The 24,514-nt window shown below is 59.4% G+C and overlaps 1 protein-coding gene across 3 annotated transcripts in view; it reads left to right on the forward strand.

Moving 5' to 3' along the window:
- Positions 1-6,901, forward strand: part of HIP1 (huntingtin interacting protein 1) — a 159,517-nt gene extending 152,616 nt beyond the window's left edge. For all 3 annotated transcript variants that reach the window (XM_044993519.1, XM_044993521.1, XM_044993520.1), the window contains exons 25-31: positions 684-777; positions 1,889-1,989; positions 2,311-2,416; positions 3,341-3,464; positions 3,713-3,774; positions 3,991-4,102; positions 4,876-6,901. In XM_044993519.1, the coding sequence (XP_044849454.1) occupies positions 684-777; positions 1,889-1,989; positions 2,311-2,416; positions 3,341-3,464; positions 3,713-3,774; positions 3,991-4,102; positions 4,876-4,886 (610 nt within the window). In that variant the 3' untranslated portion in view covers positions 4,887-6,901. The remainder of the gene's footprint in view (positions 1-683; positions 778-1,888; positions 1,990-2,310; positions 2,417-3,340; positions 3,465-3,712; positions 3,775-3,990; positions 4,103-4,875) is intronic.
- Positions 6,902-24,514: the final 17,613 nt, after the last annotated feature.

The following is a 24,514-nucleotide window of genomic DNA, read 5'->3' on the forward strand; positions in this document are numbered from 1 at the left end:
TCTGCGTAGCCATTCGTTGATTTCCACGATTCGAGGGTCTCTACCCTGTCCTTTTCCTGCCACAGGGAGGATAGACGAGAATACCACTTGCGCCTCAAACTCCTTCCTTAGAGGTTTTTCAGGTCAGGCTTGATAAAGCCCTGGCTGGGATGATTTAGTTGGGTTTGGTCCTGCTTTGAGCAGGGGGTTGGACTAGATACCTCCTGAGGTCCCTTCCAACCCTGAGATTCTGTGATTCTATGATACTGCTTACCCCATCCCCATTAGGCCAGTGACCCTGTCAGAAAACCACATTTGATTGGTTTTGCAGGATTTATCCATGCTGCCTACTCCTCATAATCCTAGTATCCTCTAGGCGCTTACAAATGGATTGTTTAATAATTTGTTCCAGTATCTGCCCAGGTATTGAAGTTAGGCTGACTGGTCTATAATCCCGCAGGTCGTCTTTGTTCCCCTTGTTAAAGCCAGATGCTGTATTTGCCCTTCTCCACTCCTCAGGGAGCCTCTCCTCCAGGAGTTCTCGAAAATAATCCCGATGGTTCGACGATTGCTTCAGCTGTTTCCTCCAGTGCCCTAGGATGAATTTCATCAGGCTCTACCGACTTGATTACATCTAACTTAGCTAAATATTCTGTAGCTTGTTTGGTCCCTGCCTTCTCGCGAGCTGCCTTTCTCTCTTGCAGGATTCTGGGCTCCTGCACAGACCTGATGCAGGCTATCCAGGTGCTAGTCCTGGCTTCTAAGGACCTCCAGAGGGAGATTGTGGAGAGCGGAAGGGTGAGCAGGGCACTCGCTAGCATGCACCCCCTGGGAGAGCTGCTCCTGTGTCAGTCACTCCGTGGCTAACACCAGCTCCCAGCCTTCTCTGGCAGCTGGGGCAGATTAGGGTCTCCATAGTAGCTGGAGGCCACTGATTCAGAGGGCCAGAGAGAGGTGTTTCCTCAAGATCTGGGAGTGTGAGCTCCACACACCCTGTAGCTATGGGGCCAGCTACCGGAAGTGGGGGGCACTAGCCGCGAAGCCCAGAGGCACTTTCCAACATGGCCAGCGTCAGGCTCCAGCGACGTTTGGGGGGGATCCAGTTCCCAAAGAGTGAGGCCAAGACCTCTGCTGTGCCCGGCAGAGCCTGTCCCCGCCCTGAGCTGTGTGGGTCCGGACCTGCCCTGCAGCTGCTTCCCCAGCCCCGGGGGGTTTGAATGCAGTTGCATGGAATGGCCACAGAGCCAGCAGACACTTATCGCTAAGGGAGTGATGGGCACCTACAGTAGCAGCCGAAGCAGCTGGGGGCACCAGTGCCAGCCACTGGGAACCGCTGGCCTTGGACACCATGGTCTTTCCATGGCTGGCAGCATCCTTCCATTTGGGGCGAGGTTCCCCGGCTCCACCGAGTCTCCTGGTGTGAGTGGCAGTGGGGCGCTCAGGGCTGGGTCCTGAGGCTCTGGCAGACGACGTGCTGCTCTGAGCCGGGGCAGAGACCTCCCCAGAGAAGCAAGTAGGGGTTTCGAAGAGGAGCAGATCCAGGGCTTGGGTGGCCAGGAGGGCCGAGAGCAAGCAGGGGAGCAGAACTGTAGGCCAGGTCAGAGAGCCAAAGGCTGTGAACCCTCCCCGCTGCCACGGGAGGGCTGCTGTCCGTGGAGTCCTCACTCCTGGTTCCGTGTGTCTGGCACGTAAACCCTGCCCCGGTTACTGCTCAGCTTCTTCCACAAACCTCCACCCTGGCTGCTCTGGGAGCTCCTGACTCTTCCTCCTCCTCGACCATGGTGCTTCTCCCCAGCCGGTCACCATCGCCGCAGGCTAGGGACGAGGCAGGGCCAGAGCGACTGAGCTGCATCTGCCACTCCCCAGCCTCCCGTGCGTGACCCTTGGGCCTTTCTCCTTTGACCGACAGGGCGCGGCGTCCCCCAAGGAGTTCTACGCCAGGAATTCCCGCTGGACGGAGGGCCTGATCTCCGCGTCCAAAGCCGTGGGCTGGGGAGCCACCGTCATGGTGTAAGTGCCCGTTGGGGCAGCGGCGGCTTCGCATTGTGGGGACTGTGAGCGAGACACCCGGGGGTCTGAGATGGGCGGTGAACGTGTGAAGTCTCTGGGAAGTGCAGTGCCAGTCCCCTGAGTCCTTCCCAAGAGTCTCCGTGTGATGCCCAGTGAACCACTGCCAGAGAGCTGGGGACAGGCCTGTGCCCTGCCAGTGCCTCGGCTCTGGGGAGCCGAGTGCCACAGTGACATCCCCTTGCCCAGGCTGGTGAGAGCCTGGGTGTTTTGGTGGAGCCTGCACATTGGGGTCCCAGCCGCTCCATCTGCTGCCTTCCACAGTGACGCCGCTGACCTGGTGGTGCAAGGAAAAGGCAAATTCGAGGAGCTGATGGTGTGCTCCCATGAGATCGCGGCCAGCACTGCCCAGCTGGTGGCTGCCTCCAAGGTAGGAGCTTTGCCCAGCCGCTCTCCTCTGTATACAGCCTGGTCTTGTGTGGGTGCTGGCTGGCCTGCCTGCTTGCAGTAGTGCGGGTGGGAGGAGTGACCAGTTGATACCCCTGTGGACTGTCCCCTGATCAGCTCCCATGCTCAGAGCATGGATGCAGGAGCAAGCAAGTGAGAGCACCAAGCCCCCCCCCCCCCCCCCCAATTCGGCTACTCAGTGTGGGCTAGCAGCACGACTCCTCCCCCTGGGGCAGGGGGAGGGATAGCTCAGTAGTTTGAGCATTGGCCTGCTAAACCCAGGGTTGTGAGTTCAATCCTTGAGGGGGCCACTTAGAGATCTGGGGCAAAAATTGGTCCTGCTAGTGAAGGCAGGGGGCTGGTCCCTTCCAGTTCTAGGAGATTGGTATATCTCCAATTATTATTTATTATTATTATTAGGGGGCAGGGCTGGCAGCATGACTCCCCCCCCAGACAGGATCCGGGGCTAGCAGCATGACTCCCACCCCTGGGGTGGGGCTAGCAGTACGACTCCTCCCCCTGGGTGAGGGGCGGGGCTAGCAGCATAACTCCCAGCCCTGGGTGGGGAGTTAGCAGTACAAATCCCGTCCCCACACAATCCTTGCTCTTGGTGAGCCATTCTCCCATGCACCTGTGCAAAGAGGAGGCTCTTTATGCCTTACACACACACACACACACACACACACCCCCGCAGCTCAGTGCAGGCCTCGGTCTGGCCCTGCGTGCTAGCCACTGATGTGGCTTTCGGCTCCTGGCGGCCGTCGGCACACAGCACAGCTCCCCGGAGCACTGAGCGTGCAGTGCTGTGATCACACGGCCCCTGGAGCCAGCCCAGCAGACGGCTTGTTTCCTCTCCTGGCCCGTCCCCTGCGTGAGGCGAGTGTGACCCTTCTCTTTGATCCGGCAGGTGAAAGCGGATAAGGACAGTGCTAACCTGGCCAGGCTCCGGCAGGCATCGCGAGGAGTCAACCAGGCCACTGCCGGGGTGGTGGCCTCCACCAAGTCAGGGAAGTCTCAGATTGAGGAGAAAGGTGAGTGCCAGGCCCATCTGGATGGGGAAATCTCTGCCCAGCCTCCCTAAAGGGCTCGTCATGTCTCCAGCCGCTGTGCCGATCAGAGCCCCTCCCATTTCACTGTCTCCTTCTGTTCGCCCATGGGGCCCATCCTTCATCTCGGTCGCTGGGGAGCCCGCGCGTCATTCTCAGCGCAGCGTCTGGGGGAGTCCCGGGCGCTGGGGAGCAGCTCCTAACGGGTACAACTTGTCTGGTCTTCCCCGCAGACAGTATGGACTTCTCCAGCATGACACTAACTCAGATCAAACGCCAGGAAATGGACTCACAGGTAGGGGCATCGTCTCTCAGGCTGGCTAACGTCTGCGCCGTTGTTTCTGGCCTGTTCAGCGTTAACGAGGGCGGGTTTAGCAGACAGACACACACGCTGCCGGGGAGCTGAGGGTGGCTCAGAGTGGGCTGGGGCCAGGACGGGGTGGGGATGGGGAGGCGTGCGGTGGGACAGAGGAGGCCTAGCTGCTGAGAAGGCGTTCCCCTTCCCCACTAGGTGCGAGTGTTGGAGCTGGAAAACCAGCTGCAGAAGGAGCGCCAGAAGCTGGGAGAACTCCGCAAGAAGCATTATAAGCTAGCGGGCGTGGCAGAGGGCTGGGATGAGGACGGTAAGTGCCAGGGCATGTGCGGGGCAGGGAAGTGTACAGGAAGCAGACCAGCTGGGAGGATTACCCTGGAGAAATCTGATACAAACACGAAGCCAATGAGATGTGAGAGCCCAGGCAGCCGGAAAACTCCCGCCCCAGGATGCAGGGGTCAGGGATCGTTATCCCACAGTCCTCATGGAGGAAACTGAGGCAGAGAGGTTGTGGTTTGCCTAGGGCCACCCAATGAGTCTGAGCTGGGAGTAGCTCCCAGGAGTGTCTGCGTCCCTTGCTTAACCCACTAGACGGCACCGCGAAATTACACCACAAAACAGACTCCCGCTTGGGGTGCTGTGGGAGCTGGGCTAGGGCGACTCCTGGCTACTCCCTTCCAGCCTCTGCCAGCAGGGGGGAGCTGTGGGGAGCGGGGCAGGAGCTGGCTGTGGGGGAGCTCGCGGCTACTCCCTTCCAGCCTCTGACACCAGGGGAACTATGGGGAGCGGGGCAGGAGCTGGCTGTGGGGGAGCTCGCGGCTACTCCCTTCCAGCCTCTGCCAGCAGGGGGAACTGTGGGGAGCGGGGCAGGAGCTGGCTGTGGGGGACTCCCGGCTGCTCCAGTCCTGCCTGTGCCAGCAGGGGGCGCTGTGGGGAGCGGGGCAGGGACGGTGGCTGAGGAGACCGTGCATTTCCTCTGAGGAGGAGTCCCTAGAGCCTGGCAGGGATAGTATTTTATTCTCTCCCCAGTCCCAGGGCCCTCTGACCCTCTGTCCGCCCTTGCTGGCATCTCTCCCCCTCCAGCTGCAGAGTAGCTTCCCATGCCTGAATCAGCGACCGACGGACGCCCCTTCAGGTGGCCGTGACCCAGCTTGGTGCAGCTCTTTCTGAAGATACAAACTAAACCAGTGCAAAATCCACCTTGAAGCACATGTCCTCTGCGTTCCCAAGGACCCTCCTCCAGCGCACCCGGCCGGGCAGCCGCTCCACCCTCGACTGGGCAAGTAGAAAGTGCGGAGGCCTGAAGTGCCCGGAGCAAGGCTCCCGCAGCCATGGCAGCGCCGCTCCCCACGGCCACGGGACACAGACTCTGCCCGCGTGTTTAGTGCAGCTGCGTTGGGTCCTGACTGTAAGCCTGGGTTCCTTCTTGCACAGACTCTGAACCGGTTTTGCCTCGGCGACACGAGCCAGGACGCACCCTGTGCCCTGGCGGCAGCAGCTCCGATCTGGCGGGGGGGGCTGGGGCTTTCTGTCCCCACTGTGTTTTGCCAACCCCCCGCCAGACGGCGGCTGTGTCACGCTGGGCAGGGCATGGAAATGCAGCCAAGCCGGTTCTGCTGCTGGCGAGGCTGGGTGGGCTCGGCTTGGTGCTGGGCACACTGCCCTCCCCACCCCCACGCTCCCTCTCCCACTTGCTGTTCTAAGCTGGCCCTGCGCAGCCGAGAGCCCGTGGGGGGGTGCTGCACCCGGGGGGTGGACGACGAGTGCCTTTCACTGCTGGAAGAGGGCCAGCGTGCCACACTAACACCTCATCCGCGAGTGTCTTACTGCACTTGGAACGGGGCCGGCCCAGGGCAGCTGCCAGCGGAGCCCCAGCACGCAGTCCGGGGAGCCCTGGTCCCTTAAAGCCATGCGTTAGACAGCCGGTGGGGGCTGGGCTGCCCAGGCAGAGAGCAGCGCCCGCCCCTGAGCCCCCGGTGACTCGGCCTGACGGCATGGGAGAGCGTCCGCTGGCAGCCCCAGCCCAGAGCAGGGAGCTGGCCCAGCCTGGTGCCTGGAGCAGATCACTGTGTTAGTGCCAGCAATAAACCACTGACTGAGGTGCTTGGCCCGGCACAAGCGGGAGGCGTCTTTCCGAGCTCCTGCCGCTCCATCACAGCCTCTGCCTTTGCCAGCGGGGAGAGTTACCCGGGCCGCCCCCGCGGGTAATACGCGGAGCTGCCCCACCGGCTCTGATCCCCACCCAGTGGGAAGGGGCACTGGGACCCCGGGTACCCAGCTCACTGATCGGAGCAGCACGGCTGGTGCAGACTGCAGGCAGCTGGTGCTGGACTGACCCTTGGTGCCCTCCGCGGGCTGCTCTAGAATTTGGAACAAGCACGGTCCCCTTCGCTGCCTCTGTGCCCTCCATGCTGGCGCACAGCTGGGCATCGTCTGGGCACTGTGAGCCCACGGGGGCAGCCCATGGCCCGGAGAGCTGCTGGAGGGTTTGCTTGGGAAGCCAGGGATGGGAGCAGAGCCGCGACCCCTGGGAACGCCTCCCTTCCCTTCTAGACGGGGCAGAGGAGGCTGAAGCCGCTTGGTGGCCTGTGTCATTTCACCCCTTTTGAGGCAGCGAATCCAAAGGCTCCCTGCTGAACTCCTTGGGGAGCTCAGGGTGGGGGTCTGAGCTCACCCCTCCCTGGGAGCCCAGCCAGCTGCTCAGAACATGGCCACCCCATCGTTTAGATCCTCCCGCTCCCTGCTCAGGCAGCACCCGCCGGGAATGGAGGGGCAGTCTGCCCTCGCAGTAACACAACACCGTCCTGCTCTGCTAGGGGAGGGGGCTTCCGGGCGCTGCCTCTCAGCCAGTGCTGACAATACCCTCCCTGCTGCCACAGCCAGGCAGTCCTGGGCTGCTTGTACCCAGCCGCCAGCCTGCACGGGGGCAGTTCATGCAAATCACGACCGGTTTCATCCCCTGGGAATCGTACTGCAGTGAGATGTGGAGGCGAATTTGGCTTTGTGTGTGCGCGTGGCTGGTCCCCCTGTCCCTGCCAGGGCCCGTGGCTGCCCGGTGCGTGTGCCCGGTTCCCCTCCCCCTGCCAGGGCCAGGGGCTGCGGGTCGGTGCCCGGTGCACAGGGCCGGTTCCCCTCCCCCTGCCAGGGCCAGGGGCTGCGGGTCGGTGCCCGGTTCCCCTCCCCCTGCCAGGGCCAGGGGTTGCGGGTCGGTGCCCGGTTCCCCTCCCCCTGCCAGGGCCAGGGGCTGCGGGTCGGTGCCCGGTTCCCCTCCCCCTGCCAGGGCCAGGGGTTGCGGGTCGGTGCCCGGTTCCCCTCCCCCTGCCAGGGCCGGGGCTGCGGGTCAGTGCCTGGTGCACAGGGCCGGTTCCCCTGCCAGGGCCAGGGGCTGCGGGTCGGTGCCCGGTTCCTCTCCCCCTGCCAGGGCCAGGGGCTGCGGGTCGGTGCCCGGTTCCTCTCCCCCTGCCAGGGCCAGGGGCTGCGGGTCGGTGCCCGGTTCCTCTCCCCCTGCCAGGGCCAGGGGCTGCGGGTCGGTGCCCGGTGCACAGGGCCGGTTCCCCTCCCCCTGCCAGGGCCAGGGGCTGCGGGTCGGTGCCCGGTTCCCCTCCCCCTGCCAGGGCCGGGGCTGCGGGTCGGTGCCCGGTGCACAGGGCCGGTTCCCCTCCCCCTGCCAGGGCCAGGGGCTGCGGGTCGGTGCCCGGTTCCCCTCCCCCTGCCAGGGCCGGGGCTGCGGGTCAGTGCCTGGTGCACAGGGCCGGTTCCCCTGCCAGGGCCAGGGGCTGCGGGTCGGTGCCCGGTTCCTCTCCCCCTGCCAGGGCCAGGGGCTGCGGGTCGGTGCCCGGTTCCCCTCCCCCTGCCAGGGCCAGGGGCTGCGGGTCGGTGCCCGGTTCCCCTCCCCCTGCCAGGGCCGGGGCTGCGGGTCGGTGCCCGGTGTGTGTGGCCGGTTCCCCTGCCAGGGCCGTGGCTGTAGGTCGGTGCCCGGTCTCACATGCCGCTGGCTGGGATGGGGTTGCCACCTAGTTGGTCCCCAGTGTCTAATTTGAAAACCAGCTGGTTCAAGCAGTGGCGATAGTTGGGCCCAACTCAGACCTAGTCTGTGTCCAGCTCCGCGGAAGCCATTGCTGCCTCCCTCCCCCCGGGGCTGGGTCTGTCCCTTTGGGAAGTGGCTGTTACCCCTTGTCAGCAATGGCTGCAGCCGGGCCCTGGGGAAGGTCTAAGCCGGATCTGCACGGGAGGCCTGGGGACTTGGGAGCGGTGCTCTTACAGCACCCGGCAGCGCTGGCTCCCCTCTCTCAGGAGCCGGCCGCGGCCCAGCCGCCTCCAGCTAAGCTGACAGCCGTGGCCCAGCCCAAGCCATAGCAGGACAAGCCGGGACAGCCCAGCCTCTGTCCACACTGGCTCTGGCGTGTGGCACCACGTGCCAGGCTGGGCGCCTGTTGTGCCCGTGTAGGAGAAAACGGAGCCCCGGCCTTCAGGCAGGCAGCATGTGGGTCTGTGGTGGTCACCACGTGGGCCCCCACGCGCCGGCCCCAGCCCCAGATCTCTACTCTGAGACACTAAACACTAACCCTTGCTCCTGGGGGAGCCCATGTGGTGCTATGGCCCTGCTCTGCCCGTAGGGCTTAGTGCCTGGTGCTTTCACTGCCTCCAAGTCAGCGTGATCCACGCCCGCCGCAGGCCGACAGCCCAAATGCAGCCCCGGCTCCAAGGAGCACCCTCGGCCTGCAACTACCTCCGAAGCAATGGGAGCTGCAGCAGGCAGGCAGGGGGGCATGGTACACCCCCTTCCCCCGGGAAGCTCAACCCCAGCTACCTCAGCTCTCCAGGCTGGTGACACAGGGACAGAGCCGGGAGGAAGAGCAGGGATAGAGGGGTTGGGGGAGGTGTGGGGCTGATGGAGGGGTTCTGGGCAATGGAGGAGGAGGGGGGCTGACGGGAGGGTTCTGGGGGATGGAGGAGGAGGGGGGCTGACGGAGGAGGGCTGACGGGAGGGGTTCTGGGGATGGAGGAGGAGAGGGCTGATGGGAGGGGTTCTTGGCAGGACAGAGGTGGGGGGCAGATGGAGGGGTTCTGGGGGATGGAGGAGATGGGGGGCTGATGGGTTCTCGGCAGGATGGGGGCGGGGGGGGCTCACAGGGATCTCGGATGAATCTCGGGGAAATCCAACGTTTGTTTCCAAGTGAAGTGACTTTTCCTCATGTCTTTCTGAAGTGTCCCGAGCCCAGGTGCCCGAGAGTCCCTGGGAGCAGGTCCCGGAGCAGCTGCCAGGTCACTGCGCCGTCCGGCCCACACAGGGCTCGGGCAGCCTGCTGCTGCCAGCAGAGCTTTTAATGATTGTATGGAGGGAGGGTTCATGGTCTCAGATGGTGACTTTGTGTCTCTGTTTTTAAATAAATCTTTCAGCCCAGCGGTGGCATTCGCTCTGCAGCGTCCTGTTCGGTTTGGGGTTCAACTGAAGTGGCTTGTTTGGGCTGTGCCGCATTTTCTGTGTGGCATCACATGGGATATTATGGACTGTTCTGCTCACCCCTGCTAAAAAAAATACAGCGAAAAAGGGGCTCTGTAGCCAGGCCTGCAGGTCGCTGGAGGGAGGCAGCGTGGCCTATAGGAGAGTGCACTGGTGTGACAGCAGGTGAATCACAGAACCCCCCTTGGGAGCTGCCCCCTGATGTGCCCAGACTACTACTGCCCCTGGCTTTCCCTGCCAGCTCAGGACTCCAGCACCTGTCCTGCTGAGCCAGACACACCCGTCTGCTCCCACACAGACCCAGGGTCCAAACCACGTGCCCCAAAGCTGCAGGTTTACCTGAAAGCAGCTCACAGAAGTGTTCCTGTCTTTAACACTCAGATGTCCAACTCCCACTGGGGTCTAAACCTAAATAAATCTGTTTTATGCAGGGTAAGCTCATAACTTGTTCGCCCTCTATAACACTGAGAGAGAGAGATGCACAGCTGTTTGCTCCACTGGATATTAATATACACTCTGAGTTAATTAATAATAAAAAGTGATGTTATTAAATACAGACAGTAGGATTTCAGTGGTTCCAAGTAGCAACAGCCAGAACAAAGTAAGTCACCAAGCAAAATAAAATGTGCAAATCTCTGTCTAATCAAACTGAATACAGCTAATCTCACCCTCAGATGCTTCAGTAAGTTTTTTCCTCAGACTGGACACAGGCCTGGGCACAATTCTTTCCCCTGGTACAGCCCTTGTTCCAGCTCAGGTGGTAGCTGGGGGATTTCCCAGGATGGCTGCCCCCTTTGTTCTGTTCCACCCCTTTATATCCCTTTTGCATAAAGTGGGAATCATTTGTCCTTCTGGGTTCACCGCCCCGTCTTCTCAATGGAAAAGCCCAGGTTAAAGATGGATTCCAGTTCAGGTGACATGATCACATGTCACTGCAAGACTTCATTGCCCACTTGCCAGCACACAGGTAAACAGGGAGACTTACGGGTAAAACACACCCATCTGCAGTCAATTGTCCTGGTTAATGGGAGTCATCAAGATTCCAAACCACCATTCATGGCCCACGCTTTGCATAACTACAATAGGCCCTCAAGTTACGTTTCATATTTCTAGTCCCAGATACAATCGTGATCCATTCATACAAATAGGATGACCACACTCAGTAGACAAGAAGCTTTGTAATGATACCTTACACGAGACCTTTTGCATGAAGCATGTTCTAGTTACATTATATTCACTCATTAGCGTCTCTTTATAAAACCATATAGACTGCAATGTCACAGCTGGCATTCGGGAGACCTGGGTTCTAGTCCTGGCTCTGCTGGGTGACCTTGAGCAAGTAACATCTTTGTGTCTCTGTGCCTCAGTTTCCCCATCTTTAAATGGGGATCAGGATTCTACCCTCCTTTGTAAAGCCCTGTGATCGCTGCAGATGAAAAGTCCTCGGTGAGAATAGTATCTAGCCCTTCCATAGCAGTTTTCATCCATAGATTGCAAAGGAGGTCAGTGTGCTTAGCCCTATTGTACAGATGGGAAAACTGAGACACAGAGAGGGGAAGTGACCTGCCCAAGGTCACCCAGCAGGCCAGTGGCAGAGCTGAGTATTAAACTCAATTTCCTGAGTCCCAGTGCTCTGCCTACTAGGCCACACTGCCTCCCCTAAGAAGTAGACATTACGTTCCTGCCTGGACCCCTCATTTTCTGAGCACATGAGAAGGGAGATGGAAAAGACGAGATGAAACAGGCCATGCCAGGTGCTCGTACAAGAGCAAGGGACACTGAACCAGAAAGGCAGCAGGTTTAAAACTGCTGAATGGACAGTTGTAGCCAATGCATCGTTAACCTGTGGAACTGACTGCCACAAGCTAGCAAGGCCAACGCTTACAGACTGTACATTGACATGGACAATGAGGAGGGCCAGAGATCTGTGAGCTGAGGTACAAATGTACAAAGGCTGCCAACACGCAGCCTTTACCCTATGAGCCACTCACTGTCTGCCCGGAGCCAGGAAGCCTCCCCTCTGGGAAAGCCACGTGCATAATTGTCTTTGGGGTTCCTGGCCTCTGCAGCACCAGGCCCTGGCCTCCGTTGGCGACAGGATCCAGGCCTGCCTGGGGGGCTGCACCTGCCGGGACCATTCTGCAGCTATGAGCGAGGGGCAGGGGCCTCTGAGCCGTAACCCAGGGCCCTGCTGCGTAAATGACTGGGCTTCATTTCTTGCAGTCACACAGGAGGCCCCGTATCTCCCAGCAGCTGGGGGCCGGGGGGAGCCAGCTCCAGCCTTGTGCCTCCCCTGCACTTTGGCACTACCAGGTCCCTTCCTCGCTCCTGTTGCATCCTTGCTCCCGGGGTTCAGCTCACACCGCTTGGGTTCTCGTGCAAGGAGTCCTCTGGCAGCGGACGAGCTGGGAGGCATGAGGGCTCTTTCCAGCTCGGGTGTCTCCTTGAGCCCGCAGGCTCGCTGCAGTGGGGTCCTTTCCTTGGGCTTGCGACGTTATTTCACCTTCTGGCCTAACCAGCGCCGGGTTTGAGTTGCAGCCCGTTTCCGGCTCCGGCTCCGGCTCTGGCTCATAAGGCTGTTGCGTCCTGGCTGCAGGCATGGGTTGCCCTGAGGGCGCTGTGTGCTCCCTTCTCGCTGAACCTGGTACCAACGTGAGGATTTCACCCCAGGGCGGGGCAGGACCCCCTGGGAAAGGGACAAACCTGACGGTGCTGCTCTGCACCCCCAGCAACCTGCCCTGCTCCCTGTCTGGCAGTGCCCAAGAGCAGGGAAGTGGGTGAACGTCTTGGGACTAAACGAGTGGAGAAGGGCCGGCAGCAGAGACCAGGCCACTCACTGAGGCGGATGTGCCACCCCTCGTTCGTGGCACGGGCGGCTCCGAGCCGGGGGGATGAAGAGGTGAACAGGACCCACTGCTCGGAGCCCCCAGCAGGGCGAGGCAGCCTCAGAGGGGCTGCTCCTCTCTCTTCCCAGGAGAAGCTGAGGGCGAGGAGCCGCGTGTCCTGGGGGCGAAGGCCTTGCCTGCGTTTGCATTTCCCTCCCGCAGCGGAGGGTGTCCTGCGTCCCATGGGCCCCTCTGCTGCTACTTGTACAGAGCCAAGGGCTTTGTCCGCCGGGGAGACCCTCCCCAGGTGAAAGGTGCTGGCCCCTTCCTTTCTCCCTGCAGGCTCCGTGTCACTCCCTGTATTTAAGCCAGGGCGCAGTAACAGCTGGCGCTTGCTGTCGGGGATCTGCAGGATCAGGGCTCTGCCCCCAGCTTTGGAACAGTTCCTGGGAGGCCCCTTCACTGTGCCTGAGCCCCCAGGTGTCTCCCTCTTCCTCCAGGGTCAGTCACGCAGCTTCCCCAACTCTGGGCTGTCAGCACCCCGCAGACAGAGCCCTGCAGAGACCCACCATTCAGGGATCCATGCAGCTGTCACAGAGTCCCCGGGCGATGCTCTGGAACTGCTCCCTGCCAAGCCAGGCAGGACTCTGGGGAAGTCTCCTCTCTGTGAGCAGCCTGTCTGCAGGGCAAGAAGCTCACACGGCTTCACCTCCTGAGTCTCTCCTTGGAGCATTCAGCATCCTCTGCCCCTCCGTGCGCTTCCCCCAGCGAGTCCGCCCAGGCGGGGTCCTGGGGAAGCCACAGGGTCCTGCCCCCCCACTTCGCAGTCAGACGTGACTCTCAGCCAGCCAGTGACACAGGTTTATCAGATGACAGGAACACGGGCTAAAACAGAGCTTGTAGGTACAGAGAACCGGACCCCTCAGCCGGGTCCATTCTGGGGCCCAGTGAGCCAGACCCCCACGTCTGCCCTCACTCCTCGTCCCCAGCCAGCTCCAGACTGAAACCCCCTCCAGCCCCTCCTCTCTGGCCTTTGTCTCTTTCCCGGGCCAGGAGGTCACCTGATCTCTGTTCACCTTTAGCATCCCCTTGCATGGGGGGGAAGGGCCAGGGGAGAGTGTTGGCCATTTATGCACGCTGGAGATTTAAGAAATGCATAGGGGAAACTGAGGCACTCACAGTATTAAGAGGAAACATTAAGAACAGTCCCACTTGGTCACATCTCAGGAAGCGCTGGCAGGGACACTCAGGCAGCGGGTTTGTTAGGGAACCGGCACCCAGCCCCGGGAGAAGCCCTCAGGGTGGCCTAGAGCTCTGACGGGTAAAGCAGGGTCTGCCCAGAGCCCAGCCAGGCTGTAGCGACCCCCTTTCTGCAAGCTCCGTGTCTCCCTCTCTGACCTGGGTCAGGCTCTGTGTGAGAGCCCCACCTCCTTCCAGCTGCCAACTCTTCTCCCACCTCTGCATCCTGTGCTCTCCAGCTGGGGGCGCTGCTCAGCCTCCCTGCGGAGGGGGGGGGGAAATCTAGCCCCACTGGGCATTGGGTGCTGGGGGCATGGGCCCGGTGGCTGAGTTTGCCATTGTCTTCTCAAACGCTCCACTGCTACGGGTACTAAGGCCCAGCCAGCGAAGTGCCACCCAGACCCACGTCTCCTAGCCCGGTGTGAGAGCAGAGTCCCTTTCCCGCCCACATTGAGTGACAATGCAGCGTTTAGGGGAAACCGAGGCACAAACAGGGCTCATAAGAAAACATTCCTTCTTCATCTCTCACCCCCATAGACCAGCCTGGCACCTCCAGAACCTCCGCCAGTCTTAGTGCAGCGCCCAGCACTGCCCTCCTGGGCCGGGCCGGGGCAGTTCACCCCTCTGCTGTGGGCAGGCAGGGCGGGGGCTGGGCCTCAGGGCAGCGGGGGCTGGGCTCCCCCCGGCTTTGGCAGTTGGGAAGGGGCGGAGGGTTGAACGCATTAGGCGGCTGGCGGGAGGAGCAGGAAAGCGCAGTGAGGCTGTGGAATCAGCGTGACGGAGAGGAAAGGGGCAGGTTACAGAGCTGAGACCGGGGAGCAGCCAGTGGAGCTGGAGGAGGAGGCAGAAATACCCAGTGAAAATTCAAGAAAATTCATGGGAGGGAGCCCAGCCCCCATGAGGAAACTGAAAACTACAACTCCCATGAGGCCCAGCAGAACCAGTTCCAAATCACATTATTTTGGCCTTTGAGTGATCAGGTTTTCAACCAAAACCAACTTTTTCCGCACGGGAAGCGACGGTGTTTGCAAAAAACATGTCAGACTTGACAGCACCAGTTTCCATCAGAAACCAGTTTCAATGGAAAAACTTTGGCCAGGCCTAATCCCTAATTTAAATAACGCAACAACTATTGGAGAAGAAAAAAAATCACCAAACAACTGGACCAAAATTGTCAAACTCGGGCTCCTCAGGACGTATGTGGGCCCTTAAAGCCGGGGGCCGATTGTCCCCGGTGCGGCTGTTGACAGGATCGGGGCAGAGCCGAGAGCGTATCACACACAGGAGAGGTGAGGTGAGGCTAGAGAGCAGCGTGAGACCTGCTCCTCCGTAGGGCACCGCCTGAGCCCCTCGCCCGCCTTGAGCACAACGTCTGGCCTCGTCCTGCTGAAATCGACGGGACTTACGGAGAAATAAGGGACGACTCAGAGGGAGCTACCAGGCCCTTAGTGATCTGCAGTGGTTCTCGAGCAGGGGCCCGGGGCCCCCTGGGGGGCCATGGGCTGGTTTAGGGGGCTGCCAAGCAGGGCTGGCGTTAGACTTGCTGGGGCCCAGGGCAGAAAGCCGAAGCTCCACCGCATGGGGCTGAAGCCTGAGGGCCCGAGTGCCGCCACCCAGGGCTGAAGCTGAACCCTGAGCACCTCACCCTCGCAGGGCCCCAGCTGCAGCCAGCGCGGCTGGCCCAGGGGCGGCCCAAGCTGCTCAGGTGGCCCCTGGGCCAGCCGCTGCAGAAGTCCCACAGGTCCCAGAAAGTTCTGGAATAAGAACATAAGAATCCGTGACAAACTCAGAGCCTTGGTTATAAGATTCCGCTGTGTGGTGTTACTAAGACATGTGCCACGGCTGGGGAGTGGCCAAGCCAGCTCCTCCGAGACAAAGGGCAAACCGACCCCTCAGCCAGGTGTAAACGGGGTCAATGGGCCAGCACCTGCTAACTCACTGCTCTTTGGCAGGAAAAGGGACACGGGCGAAAACTCAGCCTCTTAGCAAAGGAATAGCCTGGGGTTCCCCTCCACGCCCTCTGGCTGGTGCCATGCTCCCAGCTGGAGGTGCTTCTCCAAAGGAGGGGGAAGACCATAAAAAGGAGGGAGAGACGCCCCAAAGGGTCCCTCCCTTTCCCTCTGCCCACGGCCTTCATGACACGTTGAACTAGGGGGATCCCGGCTGAAAGCCACTCAGCCCGTCAAGCTGCTAGACCGTGGTGAGAGCGACTTTGCTTTGGATTTGGTACGTTAGACACTGGGGGCACTTTCCTTTGTTCTTCTTGTAACCAAGTCTGACTTTTAGGCCTGCTCGTTTTGAAGTGAACACAAGCTCTCATTGTAGTTAATAACCTCGTTGGACTGTTGTATCTAAACCAGCGTGTTTGGATTGAAGTGGCTGGGAAGCTCCATTTGGGGAGAACAGGATTTGCGCGTATCATTTCTAGTAATAAAATGACAGACTTTATATGAGCTCGTATTGGCCAGGAGAGGGCTGGGCAGGACAGGATGTCATTTCTGGGGGAAGTCTGGGACTGGGAGTGTGCTGGGGTCACCCTGCCATGTAATTCAGGCTAGTGGAAGCCTGCCCGTGAGGGCACACAGACAGCTACATGCTAGAGGCTGTTTGTGACAGTCCAGGAGTGGACACAACAAGAGCAGAGCAGTGTGAAGGACATCCCATGTTCCAGGGCAGGGGTGACACAGCTACTCACTAATCTAGATTGTACCCCGGGTACATCACACCTTGTCTGATGTTTCGTAGAGGGTATCAAAGAAGGCAATAACTCTCCTTTGGAGAAAAGAGAAGTTAGTTGAGCTGCACCGGAGCTGTCGTCAATGATGATGTTGTTAAACTCCGATCCCAGTTCCTAAGATGACAAAACGAGACAAACTCACACAAAACGGGAGAGAACAAAACAGCAACGAGAGAAAATGCAGCTTCTGGCTCGGGAGAGACACAGACCCAGCACATGGTCTGATCAGCCACTTGAAGACCTGGCAAACTCGTACCACTGTTGGGCTGTGTAGAGCGTTGCTTTTAGCTAGATCTTTGGCCACACGCTTACAGCAGTGCTGCAAAATATACAGTCATGGCCAGCTAAGCCAGACTTATTCAACAGAAGCAATAGGGAAGAGAACGTGCAAGGTGAGAGGGGTGGGTGACGAAGTCTCACATCGCAGGAGGTGTTTGGGAGTTAGCCAGGGTGGTGACAATGTCATCTGGGTCCCTCTCTCTGGTTCGGTCTGGTCGGGAGGTTTCTCAGGAGGAGGAGGGAGATGGGGGGCTGGCAGGCATGAAGGTGAAGCTCCTGCCTTGTGGTTCTCTCGTCTGTCAGTCAGTCAGCATCGCAGCAGCCGGCTTTTCTTCTCAGTGCACGGCCCTGTGACAGGGCAGGGCCCTCCTCTGGCCTTTTATGCAACAAACCACTCGGAACCTTCTTCTGGGCAAACCCTCATGGCTGAGGTCACCGTGTTCTCCCCACCACCCACACACAGGCGAGCAGCTCCGTATTCACGGTGTCACACAGTCCTTAGCTCACTCCACCAAGCCGGGGGGAGACGGTCGATATCTCCCCCCGGCAGAGCTCCCCATGCTTTGCCCCTCAGTCCCGTCTCACCCGCCTGCGGCTTGAGACGGAGACCTGGTGCCTGCTGTTGCACGGATCCCCGCCTTTCCGCGCTCACTCGGACATTTCCCGCGCTCTCTGGTTAGTGGCTTCATTTCTTTCAGCACAGTTGTGCTTTCAGGGAGGTTCCCCCTCTTCAGGGCTCTCTCAGTGCACCGGCACCCGGGGTTTGCGCCCTGCCAGGCCTGCCTCAGCTCTAGAGACAGGTCCCACTCCCGTCACTGGGGATTTGGAGACACCCACAGCCCATCAAAGCGCAGTGTCTGCGTAGGGTGTAAAGGCAGGTCCACGTCCTCAATGTCCTTGGCCGCTTCGGGGACGGCGGGAATCTCAACAGCAGCCCCAGAGACTAAAACCTCACAGAGCAAGAGCCCTGGGCGCCTCCATCATTTACTGCGCCCCGGGCACCTACAGCATTTACTGCGCCCTGGGCGCCTCCACCATTTACTGCGCCCCAGGCACCTCCACCCTTTACTGCGCCCTGGGCACCTACAGCATTTACTGAGCCCCGGGCACCTCCACCATTTACTGCGCCCTGGGCACCTACAGCATTTACTGCGCCCTGGGCGCCTCCACCATTTACTGCGCCCCGGGCACCTCCACCATTTACTGCGCCCTGGGCACCTACAGCATTTACTGCGCCCCGGGCGCCTCCACCATTTACTGCGCCCTGGGCACCTACAGCATTTACTGCGCCCTGGGCACCTCCACCATTTACTGCGCCCCGGGCACCTCCACCATTTACTGCGCCCCGGGCACCTCCACCATTTACTGCGCCCTGGGCACCTCCAGCATTTACTGCGCCCCGGGCACCTCCACCATTTACTGCGCCCTGGGCACCTACAGCATTTACTGCGCCCCGGGCGCCTCCACCATTTACTGTGCCCTGGGCACCTACAGCATTTACTGCGCCCTGGGCACCTCCACCATTTACTGCGCCCCGGGCACCTCCACCATTTACTGCGCCCTGGGCACCTACAGCATTTACTGCGCCCCAGGCGCCTCCACCATTTACTGCGCCCCGGGCACCTACAGCATTTACTGCGCCCCGGGCACCTCCACCATTTACTGCGCCCCTGGGCACGTGCACCATTTACTGCGCCCTGGGCACCTACAGCATTTACTGCGCCCCGGGCACGTGCACCATTTACTGAGCCCCGGGCACCTCCACCATTTACTGAGCCCCGGGCACGTACATCATTTACTGCGCCCCGGGCACCTCCACCATTTACTGCACCCTGGGCACCTACAGCATTTACTGCGCCCCGGGCACGTGCATCATTTACTGCACCCCGGGCGCCTCCACCATTTACTGCGCCCCTGGGCACGTGCACCATTTACTGCGCCCCAGGCACCTCCACCATTTACTGCGCCCCTGGGCACGTGCACCATTTACTGCGCCCCAGGCGCCTCCACCATTTACTGCGCCCCGGGCACCTCCACCATTTACTGCGCCCCGGGCACCTCCACCATTTACTGCGCCCCGGGCGCCTCCACCATTTACTGCGCCCCTGGGCACGTGCACCATTTACTGCGCCCTGGGCACCTACAGCATTTACTGCGCCCCGGGCACCTCCACAATTTACTGCGCCCCGGGCGCTTACACCATTTACTGCACCCTGGGCACTTACACCATTTACCTTGCCCCGGGCGCCTCCACCATTTACTGCGCCCTGGGCACCTACACCATTTACTGTGCCCCGGGCGCCTCCACCAATTACTGCGCCCCTGGGCACCTACAGCATTTACTGCGCCCTGGGCACCTACAGCATTTACTGCGCCCCGGGCACCTCCACCATTTACTGCGCCCTGGGCACCTACAGCATTTACTACGCCCCGGGCACGTGCACCATTTACTGAGCCCCGGGCGCCTCCACCATTTACTGCGCCCCGGGCACCTCCACCATTTACTGCGCCCCGGGCACCTCCACCATTTACTGAGCCCCGGGCACGTGCATCATTTACTGCGCCCCGGGTGCCTCCACCATTTACTGCACCCTGGGCACCTACAGCATTTACTGCGCCCCGGGCACGTGCATCATTTACTGCGCCCCGGGCGCCTCCACCATTTACTGCGCCCCTGGGCACGTGCACCATTTACTGCGCCCCAGGCGCCTCCACCATTTACTGCGCCCCTGGGCACGTGCACCATTTACTGCGCCCCAGGCGCCTCCACCATTTACTGTGCCCCGGGCACCTCCACCATTTACTGCGCCCCGGGCGCCTCAACCATTTACTGCGCCCCTGGGCACGTGCACCATTTACTGCGCCCTGGGCACCTCCACCATTTACTGCGCCCCTGGGCACGTGCACCATTTACTGCGCCCCGGGCGCCTCCACCATTTACTGCGCCCCTGGGCACGTGCACCATTTACTGCGCCCTGGGCACCTACAGCATTTACTGCACCCCGGGCACCTCCACCATTTACTGCGCCCCGGGCGCTTACACCATTTACTGCACCCTGGGCGCTTACACCATTTACTGAGACCCGGGCGCCTCCACCATTTACTGCACCCCGGGCACCTACACCATTTACTGTGCCCTGGGCACCTACACCATTTACTGTGCCCCGGGCGCCTCCACCATTTACTGCGCCCTGGGCACCTACACCATTTACTGCGCCCTGGGCGCCTCCACCATTTACTGCGCCCCTGGGCACCTACACCATTTACTGCGTCCCGGGCGCCTCCACCATTTACTGCGCCCCTGGGCACCTACACCATTTACTGTGCCCTGGGCACCTCCACCATTTACTGCACCCTGGGCACCTACAGCATTTACTGCACCCTGGGCACGTACACCATTTACTGTGCCCTGGGCGCCTCCACCATTTACTGCGCCCCTGGGCACCTACACCATTTACTGCGCCCCGGGCACCTACACCATTTACTGCACCCTGGGCACCTACAGCATTTACTGTGCCCCGGGCGCCTCCACCATTTACTGCGCCCCGGGCACCTACAGCATTTACTGAGCCCCGGGCACCTCCACCACTTACTGCACCCCGGGCACCTACAGCATTTACTGCGCCCCGGGCACCTACAGCATTTACTGCGCCCCGGGCACCTCCACCATTTACTGCACCCTGGGCACCTACAGCATTTACTGCACCCTGGGCACGTACACCATTTACTGTGCCCCGGGCGCCTCCACCATTTACTGCGCCCCGGGCACCTACAGCATTTACTGAGCCCCGGGCACCTCCACCATTTATTGCGCCCCGGGCACCTACAGCATTTACTGCGCCCTGGGCACCTCCACCATTTACTGCGCCCCGGGCACCTACAGCATTTACTGTGCCCCGGGCGCCTCCACCATGCCCCGAAGAGGAAACCTGACTGTCTGGAGTGGCTCACGACCATGGGCGCCAGCCTTCGGGCAGACTGCCACAAACAGGGCAGACACCCCACGCCGGTGCTGTGCTCTGTCATTAGATTACACCAAGCCGGTGACATGTGAGCGCCTGGATCACTCCAACAGTCTCACCATGGAGTCACAGACAGTCCCCTTAGACTCCCCAGCCTATCTTGCCACCCAGGCAAACGGGACTTACTGATAAATCATCACTTACCCCCCAAATCACCCCGCGTTCAGGGTGCCCCCAGTCCCAAGAGACCAGTCACTTACCCCACATCAACCGGTACCTTCGATCTCACACCAAAGATGCCGGTAGCCAATCCTGTAACAAACTATCTACAGGTTTATTAACTAGGGAAAGGAAATCAGAGAGATATTTACAGGTTCAAGCCAGCAACCATCGCCACACCAATGAGTTACCATCTAAGTCCCAAGAGTGACGGAGTTGTAGAGTGATCTGTCAGTCCAAAGCGCCTCTCAGGGCGGACCCAGGAGGTGACCCCTGGGAGCTCTGGCTGCAGTTGGGTGGCTCTGGCCCGGTGAGAGTCAAGCAATAAAGAAAGATGGAAAATGTTCCTGTGACTTTGTTTCATTTCCTTCATTCTGCTTCCAGGTCCACACGATGAGCTTTCTTGCATTGCCAGGTGTCGTAGGGTCAAGAACCGATCCTTTGTATTGCCATGTTCCTTGGTGGCCCGTCCGATTTCGATAATCCTTCTGGATGGGCCAGGAGGGCGGGGGGAGACGACTCCTGGGCCTGGGTTCACAAGTTCAGGGCAAACATTCTCAAAGCTATAAAGCAAAACTTACACGTTCTTACAGCCTGGAATCCAGACATTACACGTGAGATTAATGCGGGCAGCAACTCCCAAGCATTTCCTAGTCTAAACCAGGGATCTCAAACTCAAATCACCAGGAGGGCCACATGAGCACCACATCACTGACACCTCCGGTCCCGCCCCCACGCCACCCCTTCCATGAGGCCTCGCTCCTGCCCCTCCTCTTACCACCCCTTTCCCACCCCATTCAACCCCCTCCCCAAATCCCCACCCCTGCCTGCCTCTTCTCCACCTCCTCCCATGAGCGCGCGGCTCCCCACTCCTTCCCCTCCCTACTGGAACGCGCTAAGTGCCGCCAAACAGCTGTTTGGTGGCGGGAAGCAGCTGGAGGTAAGCAGAGGAGCGGGGACGCGGCGTGCTGGGACAGCAGGAGGGGAGCTTGGCGGCCGCAGGAAATAACTCATGCGGGGCAGGGGGGTGCAGGGAGCTTGGCGGGCCGCACCAAATAACTCCGCGGGTCGCGTGCGGCCCATGAGCCACGTGTTTGAGACCCCTGGTCTAAACACTAAATACATTCTTAAAAAACGAATTCCTATTTTGAGCAAAACTAACATCCAGGGGAACAGGTCTGGTCTCCAGCTATGAGTTTGTTAGTTCTTAGCTAACGCCTGCGGTCTTGGCAGGAGCTGGCACCTAGTCTGCCGGCGTCACAATCACCAGCAACCCTAGAGGCCCAGACCACGTCCTCAGGGCTTCTATCGGCAATGCCTACGTGACCCCCCATGTTAGAAGCAAAGGGCGCAAAGAGCCAGATATACAGCGTCTTCTGCCTCCACAACCCACCCCCCACCCACCGTCCAAGGGGTAGTTTGATGGTACAGTCAAGGACAGTGTGCCAACATCAATGCCATGTCCCATTGCTCCCCGACGCTCTGGTGGCCACCTTCTGCCCTGGGGCCCGGAATGGCTGCTGGCAGGCCGGAATGGCCATGGCCCCCGGAAAGGGATGGCTGAGGTTTACGACACCACATTTTATCCTATTGAGAACACATTCGAATCCACTATGCGTAAGTTGTGGCATTGCTTGACCTTGTCCACATTTTTTCCCAGTTACAGCACCAGCATTAAACAAACTGTGAGCCGAAATAGAAGATGTTGAATTTGTTATTCTGAATTACATACTTAAATTAAATAAATACATTATGGAATGAAATTAATATCTCAAATATTTAAGGAAGCACAAAGTAAGAAAACACCTAATGTATCAAGTAGGCTAATTAAACACCTAATTGTGATTCATGTGTAACCTAAAGACATGGGAAAAACTGATACACAAGATGTAACTGAATATGACCAACAACGTTAGACTATACAATGCAATACTTGCGCTGCTGGTGCTGCGGGACAACAACACCCACAGCAATGCGGAGACGGCAGGCCTGGTGCCCCACCTCTACGGGAGATCTCTGCGGAGGCGGCCAGGGGCAAAGGCCAAGGGAAAACCTGCACCTCGTGCCCTGACGGAGCGGTGGAGGCGCTCAGGAGAGCCGCTCGTCAGCCAGTGCCAGCGGTGGCGAATGAGGGGCTGGCCCCAGCTGCCTCTCTGCAAACTTAGGGCAGCTCGACTGGGTGGCTGAACTTGCTGGCTTGTGTTTGGCGAGGAGCCGCAGCCCTGGGGAGGAAATCGGGTAGCGCAGAGGGAGCTTGTTCCTCTTTCAAGTCTCCCTGTCCTCAGCCCCACTGCCGGAGAGCCAGCACGGCAGGCACTGCGGCTCCTGAACAGCCAGAGGAGGCAGCAAGCTCCACGGTTCCCAGGCGTCTGTCACTGATGCTCTGCCAGACCGGCAGCGCGCTGGCAAACTGTCACTGTCACAGCGAGGGAGGGCACGCTGCATAGACGCTGACTTTTGGTTTGGCCAGTGGGTGCTTTTGAAGAGGTGTGTGTGTTGGGGGGGGGGTATTTTCAGCATATTTGTGAACTTCTTTCATATTCTAGTTACTGAATGTGTCTAATCCAGTTATGCTTTGGCCTTCACAACATCCAATGGCAAAGAGTTCCACAGGTTGACTGTGTGTTGTGTGAAGAAACACTTACTTTTGTTTGTTTGCAATCTGCTGCCTATTAATTTCATTGAGTGATCCCTAGTTCTTGTGTTACATCAAGGGTTAAATAACACTTCCTGATTCGCTTTCTCCACACGTTCATGATTTTATAGACTGCTGTTATAACCCCCCCAGTCATCTCTTTTCTAAAATAAACAATCCCCGTCTTTTTAATCTCTTCTTTTGTGCCCTGGACCAGACATGATTCCTAGATGGTTCTCGGGCACGAAGCTGACCTGTTTGGTCTCTTACCCAGCAGGAAACCTACCAGAAGTGGAAGTGTTTCCGTTCCTGCTGGTCTCCCCAAGATCCTAGACTGCCTATTGGATTTAACGACACAAGGTCTACAACGAGCTCAGTCAGAGAACATCTGGCCGCTGTCACAGCTTCCATTCGCCCAGTCAGTTTTTGCCCACCCAACCACTGCCTGGTATCTTACATGCTTACACAACTTGCTTCCCACTGCATGGAGCTCTGCTCTCCCACAGGACCTTAACTTCATTCTCAATGCCCTTAGGAACTGCTCCCCTTGGAACCAACCCCGACCTGTTCTCTCCTCCATCTCTCTCTCACGACTTCATTCCTCATACTTATAACTTTGGCTAGACCAATGGGAGAGCTCGGTGTGCTCATGGCAGACCCGCCATTCGCTACCTTCTACAGAGACAGGGCCATACTATTTCCTTGCTTCCCCCCAAAGGTGTCTTCAGAATGCCATGTTAACCAGGAAATCCGTTAACTAGTGTTCTAGCCAATGCCTCATGCCTCCAGAGAAGAATCTGGCCTACACATGCTAGATGTCAAAAGGGCTTTCGCCATATACTGAAACAGAACCAGGACCTTTAGGGTTTCTTCCAGACTCTTTTTCCTTTGCTGAAAGGCAGAAAGGACAGCCCATTTCCACCCAGAGGCAGGGGCGGTGAGCTGTGTGGGCCTGTGGTGCCCGTGCTCCAGGAATATTCAGGAATATCCTGGCCTGGCTTCACTAATGTTCGGGGCCAGGTCTCTCCCCCTGCCTCGCCTGCTGCCCCTGCGCGCCTCCCCGGGAGTGTCTCCTGGCCACACCTGCCAACCCTGGGCAATTAAAAGGGCCTGGGGACCCCCACAGGCAGCGCAACGGGGCTAAAGAGGCTTCCTGCCTACCCTCGCTTTGCACCACTCCTAGAAGCAGCCGGCACGTCCCTGCAGCCCCTGGGGGTGTATGTCTTGTATGTTTGGTTTTGTGGGAGTAGTCACCAGAAAGTTGGCAACTCAACCCTCCCCTGTCTCCCAAACCCCTTCCCTACCTCCCTCTCTCCCATCACCCCTCTCCCGGTTCCCAAACCCCTTCCCTCCCCTCCCCCA

Source organism: Mauremys mutica, chromosome 19, assembly GCF_020497125.1.
Source record: "Mauremys mutica isolate MM-2020 ecotype Southern chromosome 19, ASM2049712v1, whole genome shotgun sequence".
Classification (NCBI taxonomy): domain Eukaryota; kingdom Metazoa; phylum Chordata; order Testudines; family Geoemydidae; genus Mauremys; species Mauremys mutica.